This window comes from Grampus griseus (assembly GCF_964374135.1).
Source record: "Grampus griseus genome assembly, chromosome: 20".
Lineage (NCBI taxonomy): Eukaryota > Metazoa > Chordata > Mammalia > Artiodactyla > Delphinidae > Grampus > Grampus griseus.
Window position 1 is genome coordinate 44732635 of NC_139014.1, and position 16822 is coordinate 44749456.

At 45.5% G+C, this 16822-nt stretch overlaps 1 protein-coding gene across 1 annotated transcript; it reads left to right on the top strand.

Annotated features, from left to right (window-relative positions):
• Positions 1-543: 543 nt before the first annotated feature.
• Positions 544-14837, top strand: GSG1L2 (GSG1 like 2; the record flags this gene model as incomplete). The annotated part of the gene is made up of 5 exons (XM_082679451.1): positions 544-838; positions 9091-9138; positions 10164-10316; positions 11582-11693; positions 14579-14837. 5 exons carry the CDS (start codon positions 544-546, stop codon positions 14835-14837), a joined length of 867 nt encoding a protein of 288 aa, XP_082535577.1.
• Between the last annotated feature and the right edge of the window lie 1985 nt (positions 14838-16822).

Sequence of the window (16822 nt, forward strand, 5' to 3'; positions counted from 1 at the left end):
CTTGAGGACATTATGCTACATGAAAAAAGCCAGTTACGAAAGACAAATTCCACGTATAGCTAGAGTGACCAAATTCACAGAGAGTATCGTGGGTGTTGCCAGGGGCTGGGGGTGGAGGGATGGGCAGTTAGCATCTAATGGGGACAGAGTTTCAGTTTCGTGAGATGAAAAGAGCTCTGGAGATCGGTGGCCGAACGCGAATGTACTTAAGTGTGCACTTAAAAACGGTTAACGTGGTGAATTCTGTGTTATGCGTATTTGCACCACAGTTGAGCAAAACCAGAAACTGGCACCTCCAGCACCTCTCCATCGTGGGCGGGACAGAAGGGCTGACACTGTTAAAGCGGGGGCGTCCCAGCGCTATGCCTCCTCAGGGTACAGGTGTTCAGAGGATGCTGCACGCTGGAGAGCACCGGTTTCCCAGGGGGATGTGAGGGAAGATGTAAGAATGCCAGATGGCGGGCTGAGGAGGGGCAGGTACCATGACAAGGCAGGGGAGGGGGGCCCCACGGCTCATCCTGCCTCTGCACCCCGCATTCGGCCATGGACCGGGCCAGGCGACAGCGGGTACTGGCCCTCCTCCCCGTCTGCCTCATCCTCGCCTTCTCCCTCACGGCCGTGGGCAGCAGCTACTGGTGTGAGGGGACCCGGCGGGTGGCAAAGCCGCTGTGCCAGGACCATCCGGAGGTGCTGCACTGCATCCACTACAGCAGTGGCAGCAGGGACAACGGGACCCAGGCCGTCCAGTACATTTGGGAGACGGGAGACGACAGGTTCATCTGGCGCAGGTTCCACCTGGGGCTCTGGCAGTCATGCGAGGAGAGCCTCGACAGCACAGGTGAGCATGGCCTGGGGGGCCCGGGGGGACAGGTGCGGGATGGCCACTAGGGCTTGAACCCCAGCTCTGCCGCTGACTACCTGTGTGTCCTCGAGCAAGGCTCTCCACCTCTCTGAGCCCCAGTTTTCTCACCTATAAAACAGGAACAATAGCTGTACTCATCTCTAGAGTTACCATAAAGATGAAATGACCGAATTCACTAAACACTGCACCAGATACAGGATAAGTGTTTATTACACATTAGCTTTTACCATTTCCTAGTGTCATTCAGTCTCTGGTGAATCTCAAGTGGCCCCCCACCCAACCCTAAACTGCATCCCCGCACATTTAAGGGGTCTTGGAACAGAAGGTTCTCTTAGGAAACACACTCATCATCATTGGTGGGAAGGGAATCCCCTGTACGGAGCACATACCAGAAGTAAAACCATGAACAAGTCAGACCTTTATCTCAGGCAACCTTGAAATAACCCCAGCAAAGTAAATAGTGTTTTCTCAGCTCGCAAATGAGGAAACTGAGTTTCAAGCTACACAGGAGCAAGCCCTCCACCACCACCATTACTCAAGCCTGATTCGTTGATGTCTTTTGAACTTCAACGGGCTTGACAGGGTGGTGGTGAGGGAAGTGGTGAAGGAAGAGGACAGAGAAGGGGAAAGAGAAAGTTATAATTTGGAGGACGTATTTCAGAAAACAGTGTTTTTACCTCGTGAGCAAGCGAGGAAGGAGGAATTCGGCAGCCTGGCTGCAAACCCAACCCCATGCTCGGGGCCAGGATGTTCTTCCCTTCCTGCTGGGAGAACACGGCCCTCAAGGTGGAAAGGAGAGGACCCCCACCCCTCAGCATGCCCACCCTGACCTCAGGCTTATTACATTACATCCTTGTACAGTTTTTTGCTTTTCCTGAAGTTTCTAATTGCCTTTTCTTTCCCCATACCCGTAGCATTAGTAATTTATTCCTGAGGTCTAAGTAAAAGGCAACAAGAAGGAACCCTCTAAGATGCTGTGTGCCCCTCCCCATCACTGCCCCCGTGGTCACTGCAGAGGGGCGGTGCCAAGCCTTGCCCTCCCATGTACACAGGCCAGTGCCTGCGGCCTTTGCTCTAAGTGTGGTGAGGACACTGCAGCAGTACAAGGAGCTCAGGCTACCGGCGGGGCTTCCCCACCTCTCTCCTCTGGGAAGTGCACTCTCTTCCTATCCGTCCACTCTCTCTACCCTCATGGACAGATGCAGGAGGCTCATGGCCCTGCCTCCTGAAGGGTCCTCAAGATAGTCTCAGGTTTGTGGTTTGGAAAATACAATCATCATACCCCTAGGCAAATTGCTTGAGAATTACCATTCCCTTTCCAAGTCCCCATCTGAGGGTCGCCTATTTCTATTTCCACCGCTGCATATAAAGAAAGCATGACACCAGCTATCAAATGGTGCACATCACAATCACCCAGGGAGTTTGTAAAAATCCAGATACCCAGCCCTGGACTTTCTGATTCAGCAGATCTGGGATGCGGTCTATAAACCTGCATTCCCTTTAAAAAAATATTTAACCAAGGTAATATTTACACATAGGTAAGAGATCAAATCATTTTGAAAGGCTTCTAAGAAAAACTAACAGTCTCCTGCCGCCTCCTACTTCATAACCTAGTGCTATACCCAGGGGAAACCACTTTTAGCTTAGTTCTTTCTTCTGGTATTTGCCTCTGCATTTCTAAACAATACGCTGATATTGCTATGTTAGATAGTATCTATTAGATGTTAGATAGTATCATGTTAGATAGTATCTATTGACTTCCTGTCATGATAGACAAGGATAAATTTCTCTCACCACCACATCCCATATCTGCCATCCTTCTAATATAGTTATATTGCTATTTTATTTAAATCAACAAACCAATAATTTATTTACACTATACACGGATTGTTCATCACAGAATCAAGAAGGGTGCTATCACTACCTTAAACTTCTTATACAGCTTTTTGCTTTTCCTGTAGTTTCTAATTGCCTTTTATTTCCCCATCCTCATAACATTTTTTTTTTTTTTTTTTTTTTTGCAGTACGCGGGCCTCTCACTGTTGTGGCCTCTCCCTTGGCACTTTTGTCAACACACAGAGTGTTTACTACACACACACCCGTCTTCTCACGGGTCACATGACTGAAAGGTTTTTCGTATATGATCAGGAAGACGTGCTGAATTCTGAGGAGGGTTGATGTTTTCAGTGATTCATGGACAAAGCCAAGGAAAAGTAAAGAATGTATTTCTTGACCCTTTTCTGATGTACGTTTATCTTATATGCTTGATGTCCAACCAGAAGGAGGCTTTACCAAGGGCTTCGCTGGGTTTCCTCAACGATTACTCCACACAGGTGCCTTTTAAGGTACTCTTTGTAAAATTAAATGTGTTGATAGTCACACAAATTTGGAAGATGTCGTAGACTGCCTTTCCTTCTTGGAAATTCACAATGCACATTAGCACATTAAAATCTCAATAAAGAAACCTGTTTATTCTTACATATCCCAGTGTTTCCTAAAATTAGTTGAGGTAGTAAAAAAAATATCTGTGTAGAATAAGGATTAATATCCTGTGAGACTAGTGTTCAGTGGAACACCCTTTGGAAAAGGCTGATCTAGAACATCAGACTCATTTCACAGATGGGAAAACTGAGTTCCAGAGGTAGACAGGCCCCACTGAGGATTGTATAGCTAGATTCTGATAGAGCTACACATGCAACTCAAACTTCTTAACCCTGAGCCCAGACTTTCCCTACAAACCCACAATACCCAAAACTTAACTGAAGGGCAATGGTCTTATAATTGTCAATGAATAAGTTTGTGCCCATCCATCTAAAAAGAATACTCCATTCACACTTTTATATATTTGGGGTTTTTTTCTTTTTATTTCTTTTTTTTTTTTAAAGGCAGACTGCCACGTGCAGCGCCTCATTTGGATGTGTCTGGAGTCTCGGAAGCTTGACTACCCTACGTTCTCCTATAAATGGACCTTGAGAGCTTGTCTGGAGGTTCTAGCAGGGGAGCACAGCTACTCGTATACCCTCGACCAAAGAACGGTCCTCCTCTATCGGGGAAGGTCGTCCTCTTCGACAGAGCGTGCAGCTTCGGGAGGGACACAGATGGAGCGGTGAGGGAGGAAGGGGACGCCCGCCTAGCCAGCCAGATCAGCTGAATGAACGCTGGCGATGAAAGGGGTGACAGAGGTTGCAGCCAGATCGCCCTCACATCCTACATATTTCTTGATATAATAAGGTCGTCCAGGTAAACCGAGGTCTTTAAATATTGTCATCACTTTATTAAGAAGGAAGAAAGGAGGCCATTGTCCTCAGAACACCTTCCCCCTCCCCAGAAACGTGACCACTGTGCTACAAGATGCCCCGAAAACAAAAAAGGTTAGAATTAAATTGTTACTAGATAATAACTAAAACAGTAGCAAACGTATAGGAAATAAAGCAAAAGGCCTACATTAGGTTGCAAATAAATGCCTACAGAAGGTGGTAAGGGCTAGCGAGGAATGCCAGTGACCTTGAAGCCTCAGCCTTAGCTGAAGGGGGCACGTCTTGCTCAGCTCAGCCTTACGGGCTTGTGGGCTTATGAGCTCAATGTCATCAGTTCCTCTGGTTGTTCAAGGGGAGCAAGCTATCTGGCTTTCCATGTGAAAACACATTGCCCAGGCCCAAGAAAGCATGGCTGCAGCGGACCGCAGCCTGGGGCCCCCTCGGGGAGATTACTCCGTACAAATTTCTGCTATTGAGTCTAATTTAGCACAAGTGCCTGGGAGAGTTGGGGGCAAAACAGGAAAAGACTGCAACTGGAGGTGGATGGAAGGCACCCACCCGGGGCTTTAGAGAGAGGGTCAGGAGAGGTGAGGGGGGCTGAGTAGATCTGGCCGTAAGGACTCCAGCCTGGGGAGGATGTGCAGGAGAGGAGCCTCGGGCTGTCCGGCCACCCCCAGCTCTGCTGCCCCCTGAGGCTTCCTGGATATCTTCCTTCTGAATCAGCTCCATCTCCATCCCCCTAAAAGTTGACCCTCCGGGGATCCCCTACCTGGAGTGCTATTTCCGGTGATCCTCTGTTAAGTCACACCGAATAGCTCTGCACCTTCTTCCTAATGCCTTTAAAGAGAGAGCGCATCCTCCGAAGTGAAGATTTAAAACAAAAACTCCTGGTTGGGGCAGCGCTTCGACTAACTGTTCTTTTTCTTGGACGAATGAATTAGTCAACAAAATGTGTTGATTTCCAGTACTACGCTGTTCTGCTAAACTCAGAAAGTTCAAGGACAGAGGGACCTGGGCACCCCATAGTGGGTGGGGGCTTGGGGAGAACAGCAGACAGGTTTCCAGAGTCTGTCCCCAGCACTACGACACCGTTTCCTAGGCTGGCTGGCTGTACGGCTTGGCTGGTAAACTTCTGTCCAGCTATGTAACACCTGCCTGTCCGGCTTTGTGGGATTTATAAAGATTTTTCCTTTTAATCCTGCTGGGCTTATTCAAAAGGAACATCATTTCTGAGGATTCATATTAATCAAGGGGTCACTGTGGTCTGACCCTTCGCCCAGGCTAAACTCACCCTCCTAAGCTATTGGGAATTCTCTTAATCTCCTCGGCCGGCCTCCATTTTCACTTTGCCCTGCCCCTGGCTCTGTACCTGGCCTCCTCTTTACTCCTGCTGAGACAAGGCAGCCCTCTTCAGAAGACAAGATAGACCCTTAGGCCTCCGTGTATTAAGTATAAAGACAGCAGTGGTGATGTTGAAAAAGGCACTGGGTCCCGGGTGAGAAAATCCAGTTTCAACTCCTGATTCTACCAACCTGTTTGAGCCTGGCCTCCAAGTCTGTAAACTAGGGATATCTGTACTTGCCTTTATCAATAATTAAACACACCAAAAAGTGGAAGGCTGCTCTCAAGATACTTTCATAACTTTCTCATTGGAGGACTTTGATAAAACCCATTTTGCAGATGAAGAAAGTGAGGCACAGAGAAGTCAAGGAACTTCCTATGATTCCTGACTGGGGCAGAACTGGCATAGAAGCCAGTCCTGTTGGATTTAAATGCCGCATTCTGTCCATGATGTCCATCTGCTACTCTCACTCCAGGCCTGGCTCACAGGGTTCTAGTGAGGAGCTGATGACATGATGTGAAAAAAGGACCCCCATCAGCCCCAAAGTGCCTTGCAAGAGAGCAGGTGCGAGTGTTGAGATTTCCCCAAGGCTGTAGACCTCCCTAGTAGAACTGGGGCGACCAGGACGAATGTTGAGCTACCGTGGCCATAACACTGCTATCAACCGAAAAAAAAAATGCACAACCTAAAAGCTGAGAATTATGTTTTATCTGGGGCATTACTGAGGACTTAAGCCTGGGAGACAGCCTCTCAGAGAGCTCCGAGGGGCCATTCCAAGGAGGAAAGGGGGGAGCCAGGATGTATAGGAGTTTTTGCAAAAAAACAGGTAATCAAACATCAAAAGATTACTGCTAATTAAAGAAAAACCAGGCATCTCAAGAAAAGGAGCGCAGCACTTTTCCATGTATGGGAAGATGCAAGAGTCTGGGCTTAATGAAATTCTTCCTTTGATGTGCCTCTTCACTATCTAGGGCCAGTATCCCGGTTTTCCGCAACATCCTTTGTTGACTGATACGGCAAGTGACATTCTCTGTCCACACCACTGCTGCCACCAAAAGCAGAGAATCAACCAGGAAAAATGTCCCCTTGCACAATCCAAAACGGACTTAATGAGAAGGCTGCAGAGGCCAGTGTGGCTGTAGATTGGCAGATAGCTCCCTGATTCTGTTGCGCTTGGTCCCAGGCAGTGTAAATACGCTCCTTCGGGCCACTTGTTGTGGACAGTTAGGTGACAGATGAATCCCTGCTTCCGAATCAAGCCCAGCAGGGCAGCTCAGCCAGATGGCGGTATCATAAACCCAAACTTTATTTCTCTTCTTCCTATAGCCCAGCAGAGGGGCAACGCAGAAGCATGAAGGAATGAGGCCCAAGGGTACTTGGAGGTTGAGCATGGCAAATCTCAAGGGTTATGGCCTTTGGGCATCTGTACCTTCAAAACATGCACCTGGCCATACATAGCATACTTGATGAAGCAGAAGGTGAATGCTGGCTTGCGCTAAGGAAGCAAAAAATGGGTTCTGCATTGGGAAGTCAGCTTGCGGGAGAGAGGACATGAAAGAAGAAGAGAGATCTAGACGTGAGGCTGGAGGAATGGGGGGAGGCTGTATGAGTTCTTGAATAGGAAAGTGATCTGGAATTTTCTCTTCTATAAGAGAAAATATATTTTCTAAAGTCCAAAGATGCTCCTCAACGTTACTTCTCTCCCTGAAAACTTCCAGAAAAGTTAGTTGACGTGATCTTTGCCCTCAAGGTGCTTACAGTCTAGTAATAAATAATAATTTATGCTAACCATAAGCAAAAAGGCCCCATTAGAACTCATTTTTAATTAATTAATTAATTTATTTATTTTGGCTGCGTTGAGTCTTCATTGCTGCGCGCGGGTTTTCTCTAGTTGCGGCGAGCGGGGGCTCCTCTTCCCGATGCGGTGCGAGGGCTTCTCATGGCAGTGGCTTCTCTTGTTGCGGAGCACGGGCTCTAGGCACACGGGCTTCAGTAGCTGTGGCACGCGGGCTCAGTAGCTGCGGCTCACGGGCTCTAGAGCACAGGGTCGGTAGTTGTGGTGCACAGGCTTAGTTGCTCCGCGGCATGGGGGATCTTCCCGGACCAGGGCTCGAACCCATGTCCCCTGCAGTGGCAGGCAGATTCTTAACCACTGAGCCACCAGGGAAGTCCCAGAACTCATTTTATTCCATTAAGGGTTAAGTGCACAGTAACTAGGAGAGCAGCCTTCCTACCTAGTATCTCATTTAATCTTCAAAGCAAGGCTAGTGTGGGGACTGTTGAACAGATTTTAGCAATGGGAAAGCCATTCCTTTGAAGAGTTAATGATCTATGCCCCTAACTTCGCCTCTTTTAGCTCCGACCAGCCCAGACTGGAAACAGCTGGATGCATCTCCGCTACAGCCGGCTGGGCTGCATTAAATCAGCGACATGGCTGGACCGCACAGGCGGGGCCCCTGCAAGCCCAGTTCTAGTGCTGAAAATGCCTCTACCTGTGTCTTCTTTACCATTTCTTCCTCTCAGATGTCCTTGGACCCACTCTTCCTAACTGTGCAGAGAAGAATCAGGCAATTTCCCAGGCTCCTCCCACTCTGCCACCCATGATTCATTTCGGGGTTGAAGTATGGAGAAATTGGCACACCCACCTGGGACAGGATCCCAGAAGGTGATTTGCTGTGGTCTCAATCATCCATCTGTCACTCACCCCCAAACCAGAATTGGGTGACATCCGTCCACTCAGTAGATATTTAAGGACTTAGCTCCTTCAAAGGGACTACACATCAAAAGTAGCAACGCCAAGGTTTTCTAGCCGATCTGCGCAACGTGACAGATGATACAGGCAAAGCACACCCCCCAGAGCACAGAAGAAGCCTGGTGGTGGGTTCTGCCCTGTACTTGGTACACACGTAATAACTGCTTCCTTTCGCTTCCCTTCCAGAAAGCAAAATGGAGTACGAGTAATTGGCTCACTCGGTAGCAGAGATAGTTCTGATATCTGCTCTAATTCATTTTTTTTAATGATTACGAACATTGTCACTTGCTCTCTACCCAGAAAGAAATTATTTCAGACTCATATCATCATGGTGCTGTTTGGGAAGTCAAGTACCCCTGGTCTAAGGCTTGCAGCATCAGTCCAGATGGGCTAAGTTATGCTATAATAACAGACAAGCCCCAAGTCCCAGCAGTTTAAGCCAACAAATTCATTTCTAGCTCTTGCTGTTTGTACTTTTCAGGTCGGCAAGCAGTGTCTCCTCACTGGAGCCACTCAGGAATCTAGGCAGACAGAGACTCCATCTGGACTTGGGCTTCTGTGACCATGGAAGCAAGAAGATGAGAACCTTTAGACAAAACACGGGCTCTTAAAACTTCTGACCAGAAGTGACCTCCTCCCCCCATTTCCACTCCCAATTCTTGGCTGAAGAAAGGCACAAGGCCTAGCCTGGATTCACTGGAGCAGACCTATATCATGATCCCCCAGGGAGGTGCACCACCTGTTGGGGAGCAATAAAGCCACACTCCCCAATCCTTGTTCAAAATGACCTGGATACACTCAAGGGATCTAGAAACACAGTTTGCCCCTAATAGTCAAGGTTCACCCTACTTGGGCTTCTGTCCTCTTTTTCTTCTAGGTGAAAAGTGTAGGAGTTTCCAGAGTCTCATACCAGCTGAAGAACGAGGTAAATACCTTCCTCACGTTCTGACCACCAGCCCTCCTCGCACTTTGGACAATTTCTATGGTTTTGGTTGGGCTGGGGGAAAAGAGCAAAGAGTTATTTACGGTTTTTCTACGAAGTCAAGTCCAAAAGCCAGAACCACTGGCTCTTTTCATGTGCCCTGTAGTCAGTAATGCTAGAAAATGTTAAACCACCAACTTTGTGGAGGAGAAGGGAAGCCCTGATCGGTAGTGTTTGGAACTTTCCAGGGAGTAAACGCTCCCACCATGGCTGATTTCAAGCTACCGATGTGAGGTGACCACAGAACAGGAAAGAGATGAGTCCAGCTCATCACTTCCTATAGTGTTTTTTCTTTTCTCTGACACTCATCAAATTTGTACTTACTTTCTTAGTTTTCCCAGCTGGAATATAGCTTTTGTGATGGCATGGACCACATCTGTTCCATTCATTGCTGTGTCTACACAGTACCTAACTACCTTATAGGAGGCCTTTTGCAAATAATAGTTTCTCTCCCTGCCCCCTTTATTCACTCCCTTCCACATCCAACGCAGTTTCTTGAAGCTGCAGATGAGGTCCCACCCAAAGGGTAAATCATAGGCTCACACAGAAACAAATGAGATTTTGGTATCTCGAATCAGGGCTCCTCAATGCTCAGATTCCTTTGCCCACCCTGGTTAAGAGGATCCTCTCCTTTAAAAGACAAAGATAATGTCTTCTGGTGGAATCAAAATAACACTTTAACTTTTGAACTAGGCCATGGGACCTCCAGTACCCCTCAGCTCCCCACATCAGAATTTTGCTTAGTGCTTTTTCCCTTCCAGCTAACAACAATCTTTACAAACTTCTCTTTCAAGCCCCGGGACCCCCCTTTCACTGTCAGCTTTCCAAGACTCTGCAGAGGTATCTGTGGTTTTTCACCCCGCGGTGCTGGTTTTGTATTTTTTGTTTTAGAAGTGAACTAACTCAAAGGACTAAATATCCTAGTACTTCTAAGTTCCCAGCGTCTCTGTCATCCTTACATTTCGCAGGTGTTTTGTGGCTGTGCATTGGGGCTGAGGTCCTGAATATCCTTCTGACGTTGACAAGCGCCATCGTCCTGGGCTCCAGAGTGAGTTATCACAGCTCTGGATTCCACTGGCTCAAGGTGGATGCCTCTGTAGCCATCCTCATGGTGCTTGCAGGTACGTTCCCCAAGCGCATCATCAGAACAGGCAAATCCCCCACAGCCTGCCCCAGAGGGAACTGGCAAAGCTCCAGGCTGGCTCTTCCTGTCGCTAGCCCATTCAGCAGGACATCTGGTCCGCGGGAGAAGCTACTGAATTAATCCCATTGGTGGAAGCAATGGGTGACTGATGAAACAAAAGGGGGATAGGCACAAATGGAGAATAAAATTTATCAGTATGTCTCTGTCACAACCCTGGGAAGGGGGTCCACTGGCTCTAGAACAGAGATTGCTTTGTTTAGTACGATGGTTAAGCATGAGTCTGTGGAGAAATCCTCCCTGCGTTCAGATCTCTCCTACTTAATGGCTGTGTGACCCTGGGCAAGTAGCTTAACTTCTGCAAGCTAGCTACCTCAAAAGGCTATGGTGGAGACTAAATAAGAATGCACCTAGTATATAGTAAGTACTCAAAAAAATGGTAGCTTGTTAAGAATGATTATCCAAGTTTGGGGTCAATATCCCGCTGAAGATGATCCCCAGTTGGTCACTGCCTGCCATACATTTATTAAATAAAAACATAAATGTAATGGGAGTCCCTGAAAAAGAAAGACAAAACAATAGGACAACTAATATTTAAAAGCAAAATTCAAGGAAATTTTCTGGACCAAAGACCAAAATCTGTATATAGAAAACTCCCTCCAAATACCTGACAAAATGACACAGTACATTCAAGTGCTAGACACATTCCACTAAAACTGTTCAAGGAAAAAAAATCCTCTGGCTCTCCAGGCAAAAAGACCAATTCACCTACAAAGGACAGAAAACCACACTGGCAACTGACTTCGGTTCCCACTAATTATTGGCTATGCAAGTCTACTGTGGCCAGAATATGTTCAGATTTTTATGCAAAGTTTTTATGTGTCAGCGAACAATCCACATTCTAAAGAATAACAGGACAGAACTTGGTCAAGTATGGCTTAAGGCCAAATGTCGCTCAAGGACCTCCCCTGTGTGCTGGGAAAGAGAGGATAGAAGATTGATGTCTCTGAGCATAGTGACACAGGGACATGATAACATAGAAAGGTGTGGTCTTGGGAGGGATGACATGGCAAAGGAACCTATACCACTGCGTAGATCAGTGACTCTAAGAGATTAGTGTACATGTAAAACATGAAGGCTGCTTGGAAGGGCTCAAGGAGGATGCTAGTGGGCTCTGGACATCCACCTCAGGTACCGTAGAGAAACTACATTCTTCACTGTGGCTCACAAGCTTTCCTCGTGCAGGGCTCCTAGCCATGGTGGCCCACATGATGTACACAACCATTTTTCAAATCACTGTGAACGTTGGACCGGAAGATTGGAAGCCTCAGACGTGGGACTATGGCTGGTCATACTGGTGAGTTGCTGGCCACGGTGCTCAAGCCCCGAAGGACCAGCAGGGAGGCACACAGGTTTTGTAGGACCACTGACCTTGGTCATGGTTCTGCCACCTGCTACTCTTGGATTAGTTTCGTAATCTTTCTGTAGCCCAGTTTCCTCATCTGTAAAATGATGTACCTGTCTCAGTTGTGCTTATGGGAATATAAAGAGGTTATGTTTATAAAATTCTTGGCACAGAGTAAAGTGCTCAAGAAATAGAGATAGTGCTGTTACTTTCTTAAACACAGCTTAAGGGGAAAAGTCCTGCTATAATTCCTAATAAATACTTCAATGAGGAGAGACCCAGCCCCTGATTCTAACGGAAAGACAGGCCATGACACAGAAGTTCTAGCTCTACCAGAAAGACTCGACCATGTCACACAAGTCCACAGGGGTTCTCTTTGATGTGGACCTCCGAATCCTGGCTGCATCTTAAAATATATATATACATATACCTACATTTTCCTCCTCTATAACAACGTCTTGTGTTACTTTCTCTTTGTAGAACAAGTGTCATGTTCAGGGCTCACTCCCTCATCCTACTATATACCAGCGTTTGGCAAATACACCTATGTTATGACTAACCATAAACTTCATGATTTATTAGATTTTGAATGCTTCTTCGTCTTTGAAATCTGAAGAAGTTAATTTTTACAAATGTTTCTCTTTATACCATTTCCTCCACTTGTTTGTCACTTTAGCTGCCTCCCTCTGAGCAGGTGCTATTGGTCCTGAGGTGACCTCACCAGCACTGCACACAGTCAGGAGTACAGCTGCTCTAGAGCTGAGAGGGATGTCAGGTGGGTCAGGATCTGTGGCCAATTTATATTGAGGTCCTACTGCTGTGGATGTAAAAGCAAATCCCAAACATCATAGGAGTTTGAAAAATGGTCTGTTTGTTTCCAATGCCATTTTGTTTCCTATTGCTTTCAATTTCTTAATTTTCAATAAAAGAAATACATACTAGTTTTTAAAACTCAAATGGTATTAAACATAACAATCTCTCAGTCCCATCTCTCCCTGCTCTACTCTTCCAACCCACCAAAACCCTCTGTCTTCCTGCTCCGCTCTGGAATGGAGCTGTCGAGTGGAGATTTCCCTTTGCTAGTCCCTTGTTTCCTTCTGTCCTAGGTCCTGTATCATTATCCTAGTTTACAACCACTTTTTTGTGGGAGCACATCCTCCAGTAGCTTCTGAAGAAAGGATTCAATGAGAGAGAAATTATTTTATTCCTTGCATGTCTGGAAATGTATCTTTTCAATGCTCCACCTTGATTGATAGTTTGGTGGTATGTAAAATTCTTTGTTGAAAGTCATTCTCCCTTAGAATTTTGAAGATGTGTCTGTTTCCTTCTAGAATGTATTGCTTCCATCAAGAGTCCAATACCATTCTGATTCATGTTCTATTACAGGTAATCTATTGTTTTCTACTCATGATAATGTACCTTGAAGGGGATCTTCTTTCCGTCACATTCATTCTTCTTTCATGTGCTTGGTGAGCCCTTAAATTTGAATATTCATGTCCTAGAATTCTGAGAATTCTGTCTTTGATTTTTCCATTCCTCAGTCTTCTGCTCTCTTTTCAGAGAATTTTTATGAGTTAGATATCGGGTCTATTGGATTAATTATCTAGATGTTGTTGCACCTCTTATATCTTCTATCTCTTTTTGGTATTTCTGAAAATTTTCTTTCTATTTGTCTCCAACTTTTCTATTGAATTCTTATTTTGAATCTTATTGGACTTTCCAAGATCTTCCTTGTTTTCCAGTTGTTCCTTTTTCATATACCCTGGTATCGCTTTATTGATGCAATATCTTCTCATATTTCTCTGAGGATATTAATCAAAGAGTTTTCTTTTTGTTGCTGTTTTCTTCTCTTCCTCATTTTATCTTTTTCCTTCAGATTCCTTTCTTTCTTTTTGCGGGGGGGGGGGGAGGATTTGGGTTTTTTTTGGCCGTGCCCCATGGCATGTGGGATCTTAGTTCCCCAGCCAGGGATCGAACCCTGTGCCCCCTGCATTGGAAGCATGGAGTGTTAACCCCCGGACCACCAGGGAAGTCCCCAGATTCCTTTCTCTTCTGTTTGTTGTTGGGCCTTTCTCCTAGATCTTGGTATCCTTGATTGTCAAGTCATATTTAAGGATGACTGGAAACCCTGGAGTGGGGCTGGAACTTAATAACTGGTAGGGTTTTTGTAGCTGATTGGATATGGAGCTATTTATTTTACCTGGGAATTCCACCCCATGAAACATACACACATGTCAGTTTGCAGAGGTTCTCAGCAGCCACTCTTCTGGGTTCTGTGAAAGATGAAAAGTGTAGACTATCAACTCAGAACGCAATAGGCTTCCAGAGGATAGGGATATAAAAATAACCATGCCCAGTGCCAGTGTCCTGGGTTAGAGACAACAACAAAAAGTAATACATATGTCAGCAGATACTATGCTGAGTACTTCCCATGCCCAGTGCCAGTGTCCTGGGTTAGAGACAACAACAAAAAGTAATACATATGTCAGCAGATACTATGCTGAGTACTTCCCATGCCCATGTGAATTCCTCACAACCATCTGGTGTCCAGCATTGCTATCATTCCGGTTTTGCAGATGAGGAAACTGATCCAGAAAGATGAAGTCGCCGCTTCAAGGTCCCACAGTTAGTAAGAGATGGGTACAAACCCACAGTGCAAACTCAGCACAATGACTCCAGAATCGCTTCTCTTAACCATCAACACGTTGCCTACAACAACACATTGGCTGCTCTCTGAGATCCAAATTGGGTAGAACCAGCAGCTAATGTTCCACCCCAGCAGGAAGCCCTGGAATCATAGCCCTACACCCTTTCCTAACTGTGCCTTTTGTCGACAGCCTCGCATGGGGTTCTTTTGCCCTGTGCATGGTGGCATCGGTCACGGCCACGAGCAGATACACGGCAGCCCGCGTGGAACTGGCAGAGAAGAAAAGCGTGCGGAAGGGCAGTCAGCTCTCTCAACACAACTTCCAGGAACCCGAGTCTTCAGAAAGTGTGTGGGAAACAGAAGCTGCTCCCAGCCCCGCTGGGCGTGCCCTCGTCAATATATCTGAGCACCTGCCATCAGATGCCAAAGGCAAGGTGTCCGTGTGCTAGCCAGGGTTCATGGCTGCCAGATCTGTACAGGCAGACAAGCCAGGCACTTATGTCCACAATGAACATCTTTGGAGTGGGCTTCCCAAAGCTGTGGTCCAAGTAAACCTTCCACCTGCCATCTTACCCTTCACTAAACACCTTTGGCTTCAGTTTCTGATTCCTGTTAACATGTCAGTATCTTTAAGTGACATAATATTTATAGACTATATCAACCATTGATACTCTAGTATAAATGAGCATCTCACGCTTTCCTGAGAGTTTAATAAGGGTGACAAAAAAAAAAAAAAAAGGGAACATGTGGGTGCTAAGAGTAAGAGAAGCTGAAGAAAAGGGAAAACAGGCTTTGACTCCAAAGGATGTAAATTTGTTGCCCACACAGTTCTGTTGATAGAAGAGTCCAGAACGTTTTTTCCTTAACTGACACACACAAATTGATAGTATGTGTGACTATCCCATATTTTCTTTTTTGTTTTAATCCAGAAGAAACGAATTTAAAAATTAGTTTTGTGGTATTTTTAAAACATATTTTCTTCTAAACTTTCTAATTTCCACCTACAGGAAAATCAGTCTGGAAGGATAATCAAATGATAAAACAAAATGAGAACGGTTGAATGGAATGACATCTTGTCACAGTTAAGTGGAACAAATGTTTGAATTGGTGTGCTTAAATGAAACTGCCAGGCGCTTCTGCTTCTAAAAATAAACATTGCAAAACATGCAAGTCTTGTGTGAAACAGTGGTGTGCTGCATGCTTCCTAACTTGTTCAGTTACAATTTTACATAAATTTATCTTGTATTTTAAACTAACATGTTATTGAGGCCACAGGTTGTTAGACACAGAATTTGGGTTGCTGAAAAAAAAAAGGACTGTCATATTCTAACAACCCTAAATGCATCTCAGCTTAGACTCATTTTTCAAAAATGTGTTTATGTTTAGTGACTATATCATTTCTGAAAAAAAAAACCCTGAATGTTTCAAATAAAATCACTCAATCTGCTTATGCTGAACTGTAACATTTAGATTGTCATAGAATAAGGGACAGTTCAGCTAACTTCTTCACGTTTGGGGCTCCAGTTGAGTACCTGCCTAATGAATGATGGGCCCGTGGAATTTTGTGTTTTGCTGAATCACGCATATCTGAAGGGATAGTAAACGGATTTTCACTGGAATGAGCCCAGTGCAGAGAAGCCGTGCTGAGAGCCTCTGGAGCAGAAGGGTTTGTACCCAGTGACCCCTGCCCTCCACAGTGTACATGTTCTGTTATATGATTTGTCACCCCTGGGTGTCTGTGGAGGTAAATCCTGTGTCGCTGATGTCTGGGGCTGGGGGAGTCAGTGATCAACTAGACCCCGGGCAGGGCAGGAGACGCCTGTTCCCGAAGCTCGGGTCAAAAAACTGATTCTTGGCTACATTCTGAGTTTCCAAGGCCCTCTGCTTCCTTTTATAGATATATATTTTTTAACATCTTTATTGGAGTATAATTGCTTTACAATGGTGTGTTAGTTTCTGCTTTATAGCAAAGGGAATCAGCTATACGTATACATATGTCCCTGTATCTCCCTTTATATTTTTTGTGTTGATTTTATTCACGTACAACATATATATACAGAAAAGTACGCAAACCCTAAGTGTGCAGCTTAAGGAACTTTCAGACAATGAACACAGCTGTGTAACCATCCCTCAGTTCAAGGTGTCTCATTTCCATCTATCTTTCCTCTTATAAAACAAATTTGGGTGGATTTTAATTCCTCCGTATATTGAAATAATCTGTTTACAGGTCTGTTCCCCTCTTATGAATTATAAATTATTTCTTTGCAACATGAACTGTCCTCTGTACATTCCAGCATCTAAAACAATGGTTGGCAAATAGAACCCCCAACACACATGTGTGTATAGGTATGTGTATACATACACATGTATGTTTATACAAGTATGTGCACACACATTACCTGACTTAGCCCTGGCATCCTTCACCTCTGAATCC